This window comes from Anarhichas minor, unplaced genomic scaffold (assembly GCF_050575085.1).
Source record: "Anarhichas minor isolate MPS153535 unplaced genomic scaffold, ASM5057508v1 ptg000062l, whole genome shotgun sequence".
Taxonomy (NCBI): domain Eukaryota; kingdom Metazoa; phylum Chordata; class Actinopteri; order Perciformes; family Anarhichadidae; genus Anarhichas; species Anarhichas minor.
The window spans coordinates 5,251,902-5,266,415 of record NW_027466508.1 but is presented as its reverse complement, the minus strand read 5'-3'; the positions used below and the strand labels follow the sequence as shown (position 1 = coordinate 5,266,415).

General features: G+C 40.4%; 3 protein-coding genes across 6 annotated transcripts in view; all 3 read left to right on the top strand.

The window, feature by feature from the left end:
* Positions 1 to 1,280: 1,280 nt before the first annotated feature.
* On the top strand, positions 1,281 to 4,182 carry LOC142933593 (cytochrome c oxidase subunit 5A, mitochondrial-like). Of its 3 annotated transcripts, none has more exons than XR_012947608.1 (5): positions 1,281 to 1,440; positions 3,077 to 3,193; positions 3,389 to 3,510; positions 3,747 to 3,948; positions 4,050 to 4,182. XR_012947608.1 is itself a non-coding variant. In XM_076077736.1 (5 exons), the coding sequence occupies exons 1-4, from the start codon at positions 1,368 to 1,370 to the stop codon at positions 3,858 to 3,860; spliced, it is 426 nt and encodes a 141-aa protein (XP_075933851.1). In that variant the 5' UTR covers positions 1,281 to 1,367; the 3' UTR covers positions 3,861 to 3,869; positions 4,050 to 4,182. The 3 variants fall into 3 exon arrangements, 2 of the variants coding, with proteins under 2 accessions (XP_075933851.1, XP_075933853.1); XM_076077736.1 differs by having other exon boundaries at positions 3,747 to 3,869; XM_076077738.1 differs by lacking the exon at positions 1,281 to 1,440 and adding an exon at positions 2,145 to 2,554 and having other exon boundaries at positions 3,747 to 3,869.
* A 1,003-nt stretch (positions 4,183 to 5,185) lies between these two features.
* On the top strand, positions 5,186 to 13,375 carry fam219b (family with sequence similarity 219 member B). The gene is made up of 6 exons (XM_076077735.1): positions 5,186 to 5,408; positions 5,939 to 6,047; positions 8,225 to 8,318; positions 8,416 to 8,493; positions 9,803 to 9,854; positions 10,971 to 13,375. Exons 1-6 carry the CDS (start codon positions 5,334 to 5,336, stop codon positions 11,118 to 11,120), a joined length of 558 nt encoding a protein of 185 aa, XP_075933850.1. The 5' UTR covers positions 5,186 to 5,333; the 3' UTR covers positions 11,121 to 13,375.
* A 474-nt stretch (positions 13,376 to 13,849) lies between these two features.
* Positions 13,850 to 14,514, top strand: part of LOC142933591 (AT-rich interactive domain-containing protein 3B) — a 47,330-nt gene continuing 46,665 nt past the window's right edge. Inside the window, exon 1 of one of the 2 annotated variants that reach the window (XM_076077734.1) lies at positions 13,850 to 14,027. Coding sequence is in view for 1 of the 2 variants with exons in the window: in XM_076077733.1 (XP_075933848.1) it covers positions 14,198 to 14,233 (36 nt within the window). In the remaining variant the exon portion in view is untranslated. Of the gene's footprint in view, positions 14,234 to 14,514 lie in introns of both variants that reach the window. The other variant, XM_076077733.1, reaches the window with a different exon arrangement.

Below are 14,514 nucleotides of genomic sequence, written 5' to 3'. Positions count from 1 at the left end.
TCTAAAGCACTATGGTGTAGCATGGAAAAATGAAATAAAAGACAGAGAGAGAGAGAGAGAGAGAGAGAGAGAGAGGAAGAAATAGAGAAGGAAAGATGTGCACCAGCACATTACACTAATGGACATCGACTGTGGTGCCCTGGGCTTAGAGCGGATTAGAGTTTACCACGTCGCTAAGAACACTGATACACACACACACACACACACACACACACACACACACACACACACACAAACTTGAATCTACAGCAGATACACACAACAGCGTAATCCACTATACCTTGGTTACATGCGCAACACAGTCCCTGTGCATGTATGTGATGTGTGCATACACATAAAGACAAATAAAATGGATGAATGTCTTCATCCAATGTTGTCAACATGGAAAAAATGCTACATATATTGTAATTTGTGGTTCATTAAATACAACATACTTTTACCCCTTAAATGATAACCTAATGTTTTGTTGTGGAAGCTATTATTTCTTCAGCTCCTCACGTGCACTTATTACATAAGGTATTTTGCTGCTGTACCAATAAATAAAACCAACGGGCTTTGTGCGCACTAAGAGCTCAAGGGTGTTTTTAAACCAAGTGCTCCCTCTGCTGGTATTGTGTGTTGAATTTCGCAGTGAAGTTAAAGGGGCCCTCCACCAATTTTTAGCAAATTAAGTTATTTTTTCTTTCTGTGAGCTCATCTCACTTAAAATTTTGTAAAAGAAAGATTGCGATACAAACTGGGCGTGTTGAATTTGAAAGATGTGGTTGTCTTTTTGGCATGGAGGGTCTAATGAAAGATGCTATCAAGTTGCATTATGGGAAGTGTAGGATCCAGTGTTTTGGGGGCATGACTTATACTCAAAATTCAGGATATTTTGGCCACTGCTGCTATTATAAACTATATTCTAACACAAATACACAAACCAACATTTGAGCTGAGAGTCAGGTCCAGTCCTTAAGATGCTTTCTGTTACACACTGGATGCCATTTACTCTCAGGAGAGACAGCTGTGGCAATATGATGTAAATTCATTTGTTGAGCTCTCATAGTCATATCTGAAATTAGTCAGGAAGTGTCCTGAAGCAGAATAAATAAACATTTGTGTGTAATTTGCTCTGGATGCTAGAATCAACTAATTATGTCAAAACCACTTCCTACACAGTCTTTGTTACTCACACTCACACACACACACACAGTGAGTAGTACGCTGTGCAGTATGGTTACGAAACGGACCTATCAGCAGTGTGGGCTTGAAGCGTTCGGCTATCTCCGTCAGTCACGTGACCAGCGTCGGTTGCCCTACTCGTGTTTGTCCGCCCCGAGTCTCCCTCTTTGACACAGAGGACGGTTAGCACCCACTGCAGTACCATGTTTCGAGCCGTGTTCCGACTGTCAGCCACGGGGGCCCGGAGCCTGGCTCGGTCACGAGCCTGCTACACAGGTAGGACTGTCCGCTTCTACACACCTGCCGCGAAATGAAACAGTCTCTGTCACAAAGAGAGCGACCATATGCTGGCTCGGCTAGCCACCTAGCTTAGGTACAGCTGTGTGGTGAAAGCTTCGGGTGACATTGAATTATTTTTGTGGTTTGCTAACCTTGCGGTCTTGACCTGAATGTTTTCCTGTAGTTTCACCTCACATAACGTATTTTAAAATGAAGAGCCGCGAAATGAATATTGGCAAAAATGTCACGACCTTGCGATGACCCTCCTCAGTTAGTTCAGGAGTGTCAGTGACCGCAGTTTATGCGCAGCTGTTACCAACACGTTGTAATGTCCACCATATTATTTATGTATATAGCTAGCTTACATATTTAAATGTACATATCGTTTACTGTGGAAGCCTTGAACGCTTTAGTTCGTGACCTGTCTTGATGCTAATATTCTCCCATAAGACCTGTCCTGAAATGAACTCCCTTAGAGGTGTAGCTTACAGTATTTGGGTGTCTATTCAGAGTACAGCTGACAAGGTGCAATCCACTTTCGTTAGTTCCTAGAAATTGTATGTAAATATTTGTATTGTATTTAAATGTAATTCGAATAATGAGCTGTTAACTTCAGTTTGATTCGTAGTGTCAATGTGATGTGTTGAGGAAATGAGATAGAAATTAACTTTAATTTGCTGTACAGAAATTATGGAGTTGGAATTATGTCAGTCCCTAATTGTGTGTTGGGATATCATGGTGTTACATCATTGTGCGAGATAACTTATGGATCATCAAAATTGTAGTTCTAATACTTTATTAGTAGGTGTAATACGCATCTACATATCTTGGGTGGGTGTCATTTTTGATATTGAAGTTGTTGAACACGGATGTATTCCAGAAGTCACGTGACTTATCACTGAGTGTCTTTAGAGGAAGTGAAACCAACCTGCTTTACGGCACGTTTATAGACCTGTATTAGATACACGTTCTAGATTGGCTTCATAGGTCCACAGCATCAGACGTAGAACCTGGTTTTATTTGAGTTCCTTAAAATGCTTAGTTTGTGATAGAGCTTTGAAAGAAGAACTGTGCAGAGCGCACTTCAGTTTTCAAATGTCACTGTGGTGCTGTAAGTCTGAATAAGGGTTAAGATAAGAACAGTTGTTACATGTTTTATAGAAAGGACCATTTTACTATGAAAACAAAGAACATATGACTTAAAAGCTTTTTGCATACTTTGGATGTTCTGTTTTGCCCGCTTGACTCTTTTAATTCTATGTGACCTCGTCATAGTCAAACATTTAAAAATACACCGAGGACAACGTTTGATACGCCGTTATGGCTGACTGAAAGGCCAAAAATCGGAAACAGGGTTTAAGGTTGGCAGAGAGTGCCTGGTCAAATTCCTAATCTTGTTAACGTGTAATAATAATATTATATATTTACTCATTTTAAAATTAACATTTGGCCAATTCTAGACATGCAAACGTCTTGTGTTGCTGATGTGTTTGGATTCATTTGAAATAATTAGACTGGTTTAGTAGGAAAGCCGTTAATTTATTAATACATTACATGCACTTGTTGTAAGTTCTTGAAACTGATATTTCAAAACATTTGAAGCCATCTCTGTGCTCTGCCTTGTGTTTTCCAGCTCCATTGGCCTCCAGATGTTACTCCCATGGCAAGGTGGAGTCAGACGAGGAGTTTGATGCCCGTTGGGTCACTTACTTCAGCAAACCCGACATAGATGCCTGGGAACTGAGGAAAGGTGACTTTGTTGACAATTTGTGCTAATTCCATTCCGATGACGTGTCCTCTTGCCCGTTGTTCCTAGTTTGGTCATTGTCATGCTCTAGTCAAATATCAGACCCATGTTCAGATTTTACTTTTTTTTTCTCTCTTCTATTGTTTGCATTTGCTCTTATTGCTGATTCTTCAAAGTCATTTTTGTCCTTAATTAAAGGCATGAACACCCTGATCGGGTATGACCTGGTACCCGAGGCCAAGATCCTGGATTCGGCACTAAGGGCTTGCCGGAGACTGAATGACCTGGCCAGCGCCGTCCGCATCCTTGAGGCCGTTAAGGTAAGTGACCCTTAATAGGTTCACTTATGGTCTGCCGTGAACCTTTTTGTTGAACATTGTTTCTGTGGTGAAGTGACAGACCCACAAACATATACAAATGTAAAATGCAATCCCCCTAATAGCAAATTCATCTCCAGATTATATTGTTTAAGACTAATCATCGCTTCTTGCTGCCAGGTTTGCAGGTGTGGCCTGTGACAGAATGCTCTGCATTAGTTGCTTTTTGTGTTTTGCAGGACAAAGCAGGCCCCCACAAGGACATCTATCCCTACCTGATCCAAGAGCTAAAGCCAACCCTGTCAGAACTAGGCATCTCAACGCCAGAAGAGCTGGGCATTGACAAGTTATAGGCTGTCAAGGTGAGACTGCACTATACTACTACAACAACTTGGAAAATCGATGTGTACTGTTGCTGGCCAACACAGCCTCAAACCCTGTGTGAGTTTGCTGGCATACGCTATAAATGTACAGCAGATCATGAATTATGTTGCATATTACTTGCTTGCAGCTGAAAATAACGTGTGTTCTTCTCTCCACAGGTCATTTGATATTTAAAGAGATGAGTTCCCCTAATTCTCTTCTGTCAAATATGTCTATATTGTTGATTAAATCCATGCTGTCCTGTTGTGTACAAAATGGTGGTCCTATTAAAGAAAACCAATAATTTAAGAATGTGTTTTGTGTTTTCTTGTAAGGTAAATTATTAACTCTTTTTTTCATTATTGGACCTTTTTTTGTTTTATTTTTTTACAGCACGTTTTTGTAAAAGTGCGGTAGTAGAGAAATATGAAATATCAAGTTAATAATATCATGAATGTAGGAGTTCCCTGCTAATATGCTTACTTCTTCACTGGCATAGCTTACTGGGCTACTTACATGGAATGGGGTCAGCGTCGATATTATTAGTCACACTCGTGAAAAAGGACTATTATGCAAGTGCAGGAAGGTTAAAGTCAGTAAACACACCACAACTATTTACACCCCATTTTGTGCTCTAATTAATGGTCAAGCTACAAAGACCCAAATTTTTTTCAGTACTCACATTATCCACAATTGAACCCCTTTTAATCAATACACATTTTTATTTTCAACAAGGAAGTACGTAAGGTCACACACCAACAGCAGAAGTGACTACATGAGCTATATGAAGCCGAAGCTTTCACAAAGCAGTAACCGCAGAAAATACATGTTGTACAATGTTATCAGATGATATTTGCTGTTTTATTTAGCCTCACATTGCAGAACGTGATGTTACTTTCTCAAGGAAACGGTCGAGGTTTTTTCTCAACTCAACCACCAGATGTCAACAGGAGGCTGGAAATGCAATGCATCCACTGTATGAAGTAGTTAAAATAAAAACGACAAATATAATTATATAAATACAAATACATGTTATTTCATTTCATACCCCGTTTCTTAATTTATTTTCTTATTTTTTATAGTTTAACTGGATTACAATTATTTGACGTCTAACGTTATGTTGTTGAACTAAAAAATGAGCGTGACAGGCTTTTAGTTTGGTTAGATGGTACGGTGACAAGAAACTACGAAAAAACTACTGCACAAACCAAACATTGCGGTTGATTTATCTTCTTGGCCAACACACATAAAAGGTGTTTTTTTACAGAACATCTAGCTAAGCAACGATGGATTTTATTCTGAAATTTTGCCCGGATGTGGTGTAGAAGTTGAGTACAGCATAGCGGGCTAACAGAAGTGCCTGGTGCCTACCTGCTCCTGAAGAAAACAACAAAGTCCCGCGCCGGTGGGACACTTGTCATCATGGCAGTGTTGTGGTGTAAACTGTGACAACTAACGCCAAGATGATGAACGACATCATAGAGGAACCAGAGAAGGACACGCTGCTCGAAGCGCAGTCGGAACCACAAGTTTTGTCGGTAATGTCAGCTAAAGCTAATCCGGCTAACGCTAGCTTGTCAATAGAAACTGGGAGGCTAGCTGACTAGCTTAGCCTGAGATTTTTGACAGTTATTCAGTTGAGCCATGCTAACAAAACTAGTGTCGATGGAAGCTATCTGTCGTTGGACATTGCCAAGTTTGACTGGAAAGGAAACCGAGTGACATGATTAATGAGCTGACCCACACGTGAAATTGATTAACGTTATATGTTCTTTTAGAGCGAATGGACTGCTGGGAAAATTTGGAGTTTTCGAAAAAAAAAGATCTGGCAAAATGAGTTGCCCTACAAGAGAAATGCGTGAATAAATTAGTTTTGTTTTTATTATTATTTTGGTATCACATTGGAGTTGGGTTAAATACTTTTTATGACAACCCTAACAACTTTACACTCTTGTTATTTAACTGTCACGTGATGCTATTTAGTTATTATCATATTATAGTCTTATTAATTACATGGCGCTGTACATGAATGTGAAATACAGATTATTCTTGATTTCTCCGATCGCAGGGCCCCAGTAATGGCACAAGACCGAAGACCACTGATGGAGGGATCAGGCCGGTGGAGAAGAGAGGACCTTACATCATGTCCAGAGTTCCAGCAATCCACCTCAAACTACGTAAGCCTCTTCTTGACTCATCCTCACCAGTGTCATTATTCTACCATTCCTATGAATTCAGCTGTGGTTCACACTAACACTGCAGCTGGCAGGTCTGAGGAGTCTGAGTCATGCGAGCGGCACTGTTGAGCAAAATCTCCCACGGGTTCACTCAGACGGTGTGTATAGAAAGCCGCCCATAGAGTCAACTTTTCATAAATTAGTCCACTGTCCACGGCCATATTACCTTTATGTTATGTAGCTGAGTAAAGCCAGGCAAATGTCATGGACAAGGAGGATTTTTCCACACAGAGAAGAGGTGTTGTTGGGTTTTATGCACGGTAAAGTGTCGGTAGTAGGAATCTTGTCATGTGAGATTGCAGGGACACGTTGCAAAAGACACATGACATATTTCACAGACTCTTCAGTCTCTGTCTTACATATGTTCACAACTCAACACTCCGTAAATATGAAAAGGAAAAATAACTAGATTAGCTGGTGGATTTCTTAACCATCATTGACTTTTGGCATCTAATTATTTGGGAACTGCCAATTAAACCCAACTTGAACTCAAGCACTTTAATGTGCATTACATAAAGAGATATATATGTTTTTTAAAAACACAAAGTTTGTTTGATTTGAAAGAAGAAATGGTTAGGTTATTTGAAGTCCTGCATTATAATAAGTTGTTAGTATTTAACCATTTTTGAAACATGATTCTGCACTTCACCAGTTTGCAGACCACACTCTAGATTGAATCTGTGATCCCCACACACCACAGCACCGGTTCTTAGCCTGTATTTGTCATCATCACGAAGTAAAAAATTGGTCTTAACAAAAAAAATTAAGCATTCATTTCTTAAGCACATTGTCTGCTTAAGTTTGAATTTAAAACCACATTTTATTTTGCAAATAACTACACACGGTTATCTACATTAGACACATCTTCAAAACGAAAAGCCTGTGTTGTTTACTAAACGCTGCCATTGAAATACCACACATTCAATTATCAATCACTTGCACCCAGAATGCATTTGTAAAAACACCTGTAACCAATTAGATCACTTAGAATTCAGAGCTTGAACACTATCACTGTGTTCCAAATTGCATATTTTTTCTTACTACTTACTGCAGCTGTCCTTACAAAGTACATACTGTTGTATGCTGTATGCATGCAATTGGGACATACTACTTTCTCATAACATTGCACCTTGAACTTTGACCCTCTTGCTGGCTTGCATACTGCAAAATGTGGCCGGATGCAGTAGGGTGTTTCCGACATACTTCATTTGACATACTATATATTGGGACATGCTAAATGTTTTTCTGACATAGTATGGGTATTGGAACGCACAGTGTGAATAGCATTCAGCTTTGCTCTTTGGTGTGTGCAACAATGGAGGCCAATTTTGGCAAGAGAGTTAAAGCATTGCAATATAATGTATACTGTTTACAGTATAATATGGTAAATTGAACATAGCAAAATACTTTAGATAATAGTGTTTTACATTCCGAACATCAGAGTGCAGTTGGAATGTGGGAAGAGCTGTTTATTTTCTGTAGGTGTGTTAAGTCGTGATGCAAAAATACCATTTTTTTTTAGAAGAGTTTATATAGTGTGGAATGAAGTGTTTGCTTTTGCAAGAAATGTAAGATAGTTTGTAGTTTTTCTTGTGTATGTTTTTGGTCTTCATGTGTAGAGTTTTGACAAAGAAGGCCCTAGTATCAGAAATGTGTTCTAGCAATGGCAAAAATAACCCTAGTAAGAGGCAAATGATAGGACCAACATGCACACACATACCAGCAGGTGTGGAGATACACAAAGTTTAAAATAACAACAAGCTTCTACACGATAACATAAAAAAAGACACAAAAAATAAAATCCAGTACATTCTATTTTTTTTGCAGTTAGCTCTTTATATGAGTAGCATGTCATACAGGGATGTTTTTCTTTACCTTGATCAAATTTTTGTTCAGTCATTTAAACGTGTTGAATCTGCCCCATGACTTCTAAAAAAAAATTACAAAACACCATCATTGATTTTTGTCTATAGGCCCGATTATCATATCACAGTGACGTCAGTCACTCTCAAAGACCTCACTCTTGCTGAGAGGGTGTAGGAAGTCCTACACCTTTTGCTTTGACTCTCATCCAGTCAGTCCCAGTTAACACACAACATGTTTCTTATCATTTACAGAGAAACACAGGGAGATGGCGAGGAAGGCGCTGAAGAAGAAAGCCCTCTCACCAGGACCTCCAGTGATGCATCAGCCCAGGCAAGGAGCGAAGAGGTACGATGAGGAAAGACGAAGCTGATGTGAGCTTAAAGCAGCGGAGGAGATGTTCGTTTAGCAGGATTTATTTGACAGTTTCTGGTTCTCCTTTTAGGACTGTGAAGTATAACAAGGGCTACGCTGCTCTGAGTCAGCACGCTGAAGACACTTTGGTTGCGATGGACTCAGACAGGTAAGGTGACACCAGGAATGGAGGCGGAGTCCCTCCCCTTTCTGGTGCCCACCATGGGACGGATGCTAGTCAACAGAATAAGGCAAATCTATTTTTTTTTTTGTGGATCTCGCTCGAATTCTGCCATGAATTACACATATGAAATTTGTCAATTTAAAACATAGTCGCAGTTTGATTATTGTGTCATTTGGTTTTGTGTGAGACCGCTCACTGAAAGACATCATCGCACAATGAATGTCATCAACACCAACATGGACGCTACCTTGACTTGCCTGCTAGGTTGGTAGCTTAGCTCGAAACACACAGGTATCATAGCTTCAGCGACAGATGTCACTTACGCAACTTTTGTAGTCTTTCTAATTACGTATTTTCACCATAGACTATACAAGAAGTGGACGTAGTCATCGTGACGTCACCCATTGGTTTGTGGAATGCCGTTTTGAAGCCTTGAGTTTGGCAAATTCGCCGTCGCCATGTTGAATTACGGCCGTCGCCATGTCGTTTCTTTTTTTGACAACTAATGAAGTTACCATATCTGTAATGCGGAGGCGTGAGGTAGAGACGCCGTATATGGTGGCGGCAGCGACCTGTCAATCACAAGGTAGCCCCGCCCTAAAGCATACTCTACTTGACTCTAAATGGACCATAATGTACTAAATGAACATCATGCTGTATTGGAGAAGACTTGAAACTAGAGATTGAGACTATAAACTCATGTTTACTGAGGTAATAAATCAAGTGAGAAGTAGAGTCATTTTCTCATAGACTTCTATACATTCTGACTTCTTTTTGCAACCAGAGGAGTCGCCCCCTGGTGGTCAGTAGAGAGAATGCAAGTTTTAACGACTTCACTCGGCAGAACCGGAGGTTGCCGCCTGGTGTGAAGTATTTGTAATTACGTATTTTCACACACATACTTCAACAGTTTTAGGACAAAATGCGACTCTGTTGACATGCAAAATAATCTTTTTAACTGCTAAACGTGTAATTCACGGCGCAATTCAAGCAGATTAAAAAAAAAATTTTCTCTTACGGTAGAAAAAAGGTCTCACGGTCCACCAGAAGGGGCGGGACTTCGCCTCTCTATACAGGTGACGGCATTGTTGAATTCCTTCAACATGCAGTAAACTGAGACCTGAAATACTTGCTGATCTACTCTTACCACTTCTTAGTGGCAACAGTAGATGTTTTACATTGTCAAGTTTGAATTTTTGGCATCTTCCCAGCATACCTTTCCAGTTAAAACACACGCACACACACACAGTTGTTAACTTCAGATTGACAGAACCTGTCGTGCTTGTCCTTACAGCGATGAAGAGATCGATTTTGAGCAGTATTCCTCAGGATACTCTTCAGCTGAGGTGAGTTTGCTCCTTGGGACCTTCTTCGGATGCTTTCGTAATCTCACTCCCCACACAGTCTAACCGGCTGTGTGACTATAGCTGTGTGGTGTGCAACAATCTGTTTTTGGGCCATCCATGTATGTTCAAAGATCATTTGTGTTATAACCCCCGTGGCTCTATTTTTTATTTTTTTTGTAGGATAATTCTGCCACCAAACTACACATTTGCCAAACAGTTAATATATAAGGGGTCAAAAGGAACAGGTTTTCTCAAAGTGATATCATTTACATAAAACAACTCATATAAACCGCTATAAGTAAATCAAACATTTAGAATTTGGGCCAGATCTTGTCTTTGTTTGCTTCCTTTCATACATGTTGTCAGAACAGTATATAGTATATACTGACTGACTGCATCAACAAATGTAAGAACAAAGTGTGTATTATTTTTGACCCTACTATTGTTGTTTTTCACACACTGAACCTCTGGCTATTCCTTGACCTCAGATATGTAGCTCGGGCTGTTTGCGCTGCCTTTTAGTGGAGCTCAGTCTTACTTGTTTTCTCGCATTGCTGTGGAGGAAGTTTAAAGTTCATTGGTGGGGCATGAATATTTGTATAGTGCATTTGAAGGGGACTGAGTGGGTGTTTCCCACCACGGAAATAGAGTTTGAACATTAACAGAGGACTGTTTGCATCACTGACAACTAAACTCAATTTAATTAGATAGATAGCTTTCTTTGTCTAGATAATCAGTTTATAGATGTCCAAGTGCCTTTGAAGCATTAAGGTGAGCTCATTACACAAATATGAGAATTCTTGTTGCTTTGTAAACAACATAGCTGCTGTTAAATGAAAACAACTCGCTTGTCTGATGTTTGAGGTTCACAGTAAACTGCAAAATGAGAGTGCACATGACAACGTGTAAGTTAGGACCATGAGGAACATCATACACATTACTGTTGAGACCGTTTATGTCTTCAGCATATGAAGTAACCAGATTTTGCTCAGTGGCAAGTAATCCCGGGGTGTGAGAAAGTCATCGTATACACAGATTAACCTGAGATGTGTACCAGGTTCAGCCATCTTACTCTGGTTGTGTGTGTTATGGCGACGTCATGTCTTTGCTCTCCAGGTCCACCCTGATTTAAGCAAGCAGCTTCTCCAGGACGGCTACCGCCTGGATGAGATCCCCGACGACGAGGACCTGGACCTGATCCCGCCCAAAGCCATGGGCTCCTCTGTGTGCTGCTGCCCCAAGGGCCCGTCCTGCACCACGCAGTGATGCCCGGTGCCGCTACTCCAACCGCTACAAAGCTCCTGTCCCTGACTTTAGTCACCGGTGCCTGAGGCCCTCTTTCTAACTCAGCTCCGCCGCTGTGCTGCCTGAGGACTTCCAGCTCTGAAGCCAAACTCCCCGTTGATGCAGGACCACGTGCACAGAGATCGCTCAACCCACGCGAAAAAAAAAAACCCGCGGACGGACATGAGAACAAGCCTTATTCACTGTGACCCCAAAGCTTGACCTCTTTTTATTGAACTTCATGAAATGCTAACTATGCCCGTGCTCCAAAGAGAGTGGTCGTGCACACCATGGGATATGTCCTCGTTGACCCAATGGTTACTGTCTTTTCCCGCTCATTTTCCAGTTATTAACTAACTATATGAAGCCTCACATGATCATTTACATTCCGTGACTATTGTTGCATTAACTGGATGTTTATTGTTTTTCTTTAATGTCTCTGTCTTTACAAATTCCGATGACACCTCGTCTAACAAGCAGAATAACTTCATTCTATTTTTTTTTTTTTAAATGAAGCAGAGCACTAAATTGAAATAGGTCGTCAGATGATTGAGTGAAACCACTTATTTATTTTTGGCACACGTGTAATTATTCCTTTTTTTCAGCTAATATTGCTATCTCAAAAAACCTGAAGTGTAGAAAAGAAGCCTGGCCCAGGATTATCTTCTGCTCCTCCCATCTTATTTGTCCTCTAGCTCTGAGAAGACAAAGACTTAATTACTTTTTACAAGCTGTCATTGAGCAACCGGCTACATACCAAGAAGCAAGTTCCCCTACAAAGTGATCCAGCGCTTGTAAGAGTTCCAAATGTTACACCGCCGTGTACGGCACAAATCTGTAAGCAGATGAGTTACTCAAGTGCTTTGACAGAAGAACCTGTTAGATTTACAATCTCTGTATTGTAGAAATAAGTTTAGCTCCAGATCGTCATTTAAGTGATCTTGTCGTCTAAAGACATTTGTGTATGTGGTTTGTATGTTTCTAATTTAAATTCCCCTTTTTTTTTTTAGAAAACAATTTTGTTTGGATGGGAAGAATTCAAGAATAGATTTTATAGATTACTTTTTCTGTCATCTTAAACACATCAAGAGTGTGTGTGTGGAGGGCAGATTTGAGTTACAATACTTTATTTATTTATTTATTTATTAGTATATTCATCGGGGACACTAGACGTGGTTACAGCTCAGAACCAGTAAACCACATTTGCATAAGGATTAAGGCATTTGTCTACACTTGTTTTTTTGCTACCTATATTTGCATACATCAGTCTGTGTCTGTATTATTTTTTGTGATGTGTCCGTTTTCAACACAATAGACACGGGTGTGCTGAAAATGGAAGTCCTTTTTTTTTTTTCACTTTAAAAACATTTATGTGTTCACTCTTGCTGCAGTCTGGGTCATATTGTATTTTTTAAAGTGTGCATTAACAAAAAAATGTTCCATATCAGAGCAAGTGATGGCGATCACTTTTTCAGGAGATTGTGTGTGTGTGTGCGTGTGCGAGCAACTAGAAATTAATTTGCCTTTTACACAAATTAGTAAAATAAAACATTGAGTTTGAAGATTGCTGTTTTAGTGCATCGAGGTTTTAAGACCAGACAAATGGGTGGAGGCTGTTTCACATACCTACAGGCCACACTGCTGTTTCTCACGCTGTGCTGCTACAAGGCGTAACTCTGTCATATAAATGAAAAGTAGAGCAGACCACTTGACCATCATAAAGGACTACAAGGACAGGAAAGAGTATTTTGTGATAGGAAAAAGTAGGAACCTTGATTTGTACTTCCAAGAGTCGGGATTTAATCACAAATCCCGTTGAAGCCAGGTGTTGAAAATGTTACATTATCAACGTGAGTGATGTTCAGTTTCTCCTCAGCGCACTCCATTGTTCTAATGTGGGTGATTTAGAAATAAAAGCGGATTCTCCTAGTGTGAGGTAAATGCAACAGCTGCATTTTAAAGTGTATTGCCCCCCCCGGCCCTGGCTCTGCACCATGTTTCTCTGTACACAAATATTGCACTTAACACCAGTGGTCAGTAGCAAGTACACTTGACTCACCTGTACTATGCAACTGTTGGGACAATCTGCTTGTTATACAACATTGTGACAATGTGGTGTTATTGAGTGCTAAATGCAATAACTTAGTTATTTTATGACGGTAAACACTAATCTTTTATTTTTTATTTGATTGTAGTGTTTATTGGTTTACATTATTAAAATAAAGCTATTATCTATACTTCCATGTGTATGACTCTGATTTCCGGTAGAGATTGTGTAAGGAGTTAGTATATCAATGGAGCTTTTTGATTCTATGATCTTAATGAGTAATGTGTGGTGGTTGCACTAACCATTATAAACGTGGTAGTCGTTGTTGCCACAAGAGGGCAGCATGGAGCCATGCTGCTTTTCTCAATACAATACCTACTGCACTTCACTGTTTGGCCCCTTTTGAGGTTTTTATTTTGTGTATTATTTAATTAAACATTGCACCCTAATCACTCCTAACGTTATTTAGCATGCAGATAAATGACTAGTTCTCAATTTTGCTCTAAGCATTTTAATTGAGCTTTATGCTACTTTTATATACCATATATACCTACATCTCGTGTTCCATTATAGGTGAACCTACTCAATAAATAGTGTCATGGAACTGAAAAGGCTGTGAGACATGTTGCTGTCGCTGGGCGGGCCCTAACACTGTTGTGGGCCATGCGGGGGGTGTCAGTTGAAGGGGAGGAAAAAAAGAAAAAAAACCGACTGAAGGGAGTTACCTCAGCGCTCTCCGAGATATGAGATCGGGCCATTTTCCAGGCGGTCCCCTTTCCCATTAAAGAAGAAAATCATCGGGGGGGGAAAAAGAAAAGAAAAGAAAGAAGACAGAAACACAGGTACATTTGGAGAGGTCGCTGCAGAAGAGAGCATAAAGCAGATCAGTCGCTATCTCCGGTGCATGCACAGCGTCTCTGCACCCGTGCGCGCGCGCGTGTGTGTGTTTACAAGTGTTTGAGCGAGTGCCACAAACGAGGGAAGGACGAGAACGCCGAGGAAGGAAGGAGGGATGGTGGACAACTCGAGCAGTAGTAAGGCACAAATGGTGAGTGGCGGTAATGCTTGGCGTCCCTTCTACATTGTCTCTGGTCCGTAACGAGCTCAACGCCCTCCGATAGTCGCGGTCTGACGGCCTTATTTACGGGGAAAAGAGTTAACGTTCGCGAGCTCAACGGGACATTTATCGTAAGAAAAAGAAGGGAAACTTTCAGAGCTAATTTTACCTTATGGTAGGTTACTTCTTTACTCATTTTAACGTTAGAGTCTTACGGGAAACACCGCAATGCATCTCTGTAGATAATGCCGTTAATGTTCCACTTTCGCTCG

What these genes read in the sequence shown, in the direction of transcription:
- LOC142933593 (XM_076077736.1), top strand. Translation starts at nt 1,368, where the DNA reads ATGTTTCGAGCCGTGTTCCGACTGTCAGCCACGGGGGCCCGGAGCCTG. An exon ending in TGCCTGGGAACTGAGGAAAG is followed by an intron (nt 3,194 to 3,388) that starts GTGACTTTGTTG and finishes CCTTAATTAAAG; the next exon opens with GCATGAACACCCTGATCGGG. An exon ending in GCATCCTTGAGGCCGTTAAG is followed by an intron (nt 3,511 to 3,746) that starts GTAAGTGACCCT and finishes TGTGTTTTGCAG; the next exon opens with GACAAAGCAGGCCCCCACAA.
- fam219b (XM_076077735.1), top strand. Translation starts at nt 5,334, where the DNA reads ATGATGAACGACATCATAGAGGAACCAGAGAAGGACACGCTGCTCGAA. An exon ending in CGGAACCACAAGTTTTGTCG is followed by an intron (nt 5,409 to 5,938) that starts GTAATGTCAGCT and finishes CTCCGATCGCAG; the next exon opens with GGCCCCAGTAATGGCACAAG. An exon ending in CCCAGGCAAGGAGCGAAGAG is followed by an intron (nt 8,319 to 8,415) that starts GTACGATGAGGA and finishes TTCTCCTTTTAG; the next exon opens with GACTGTGAAGTATAACAAGG.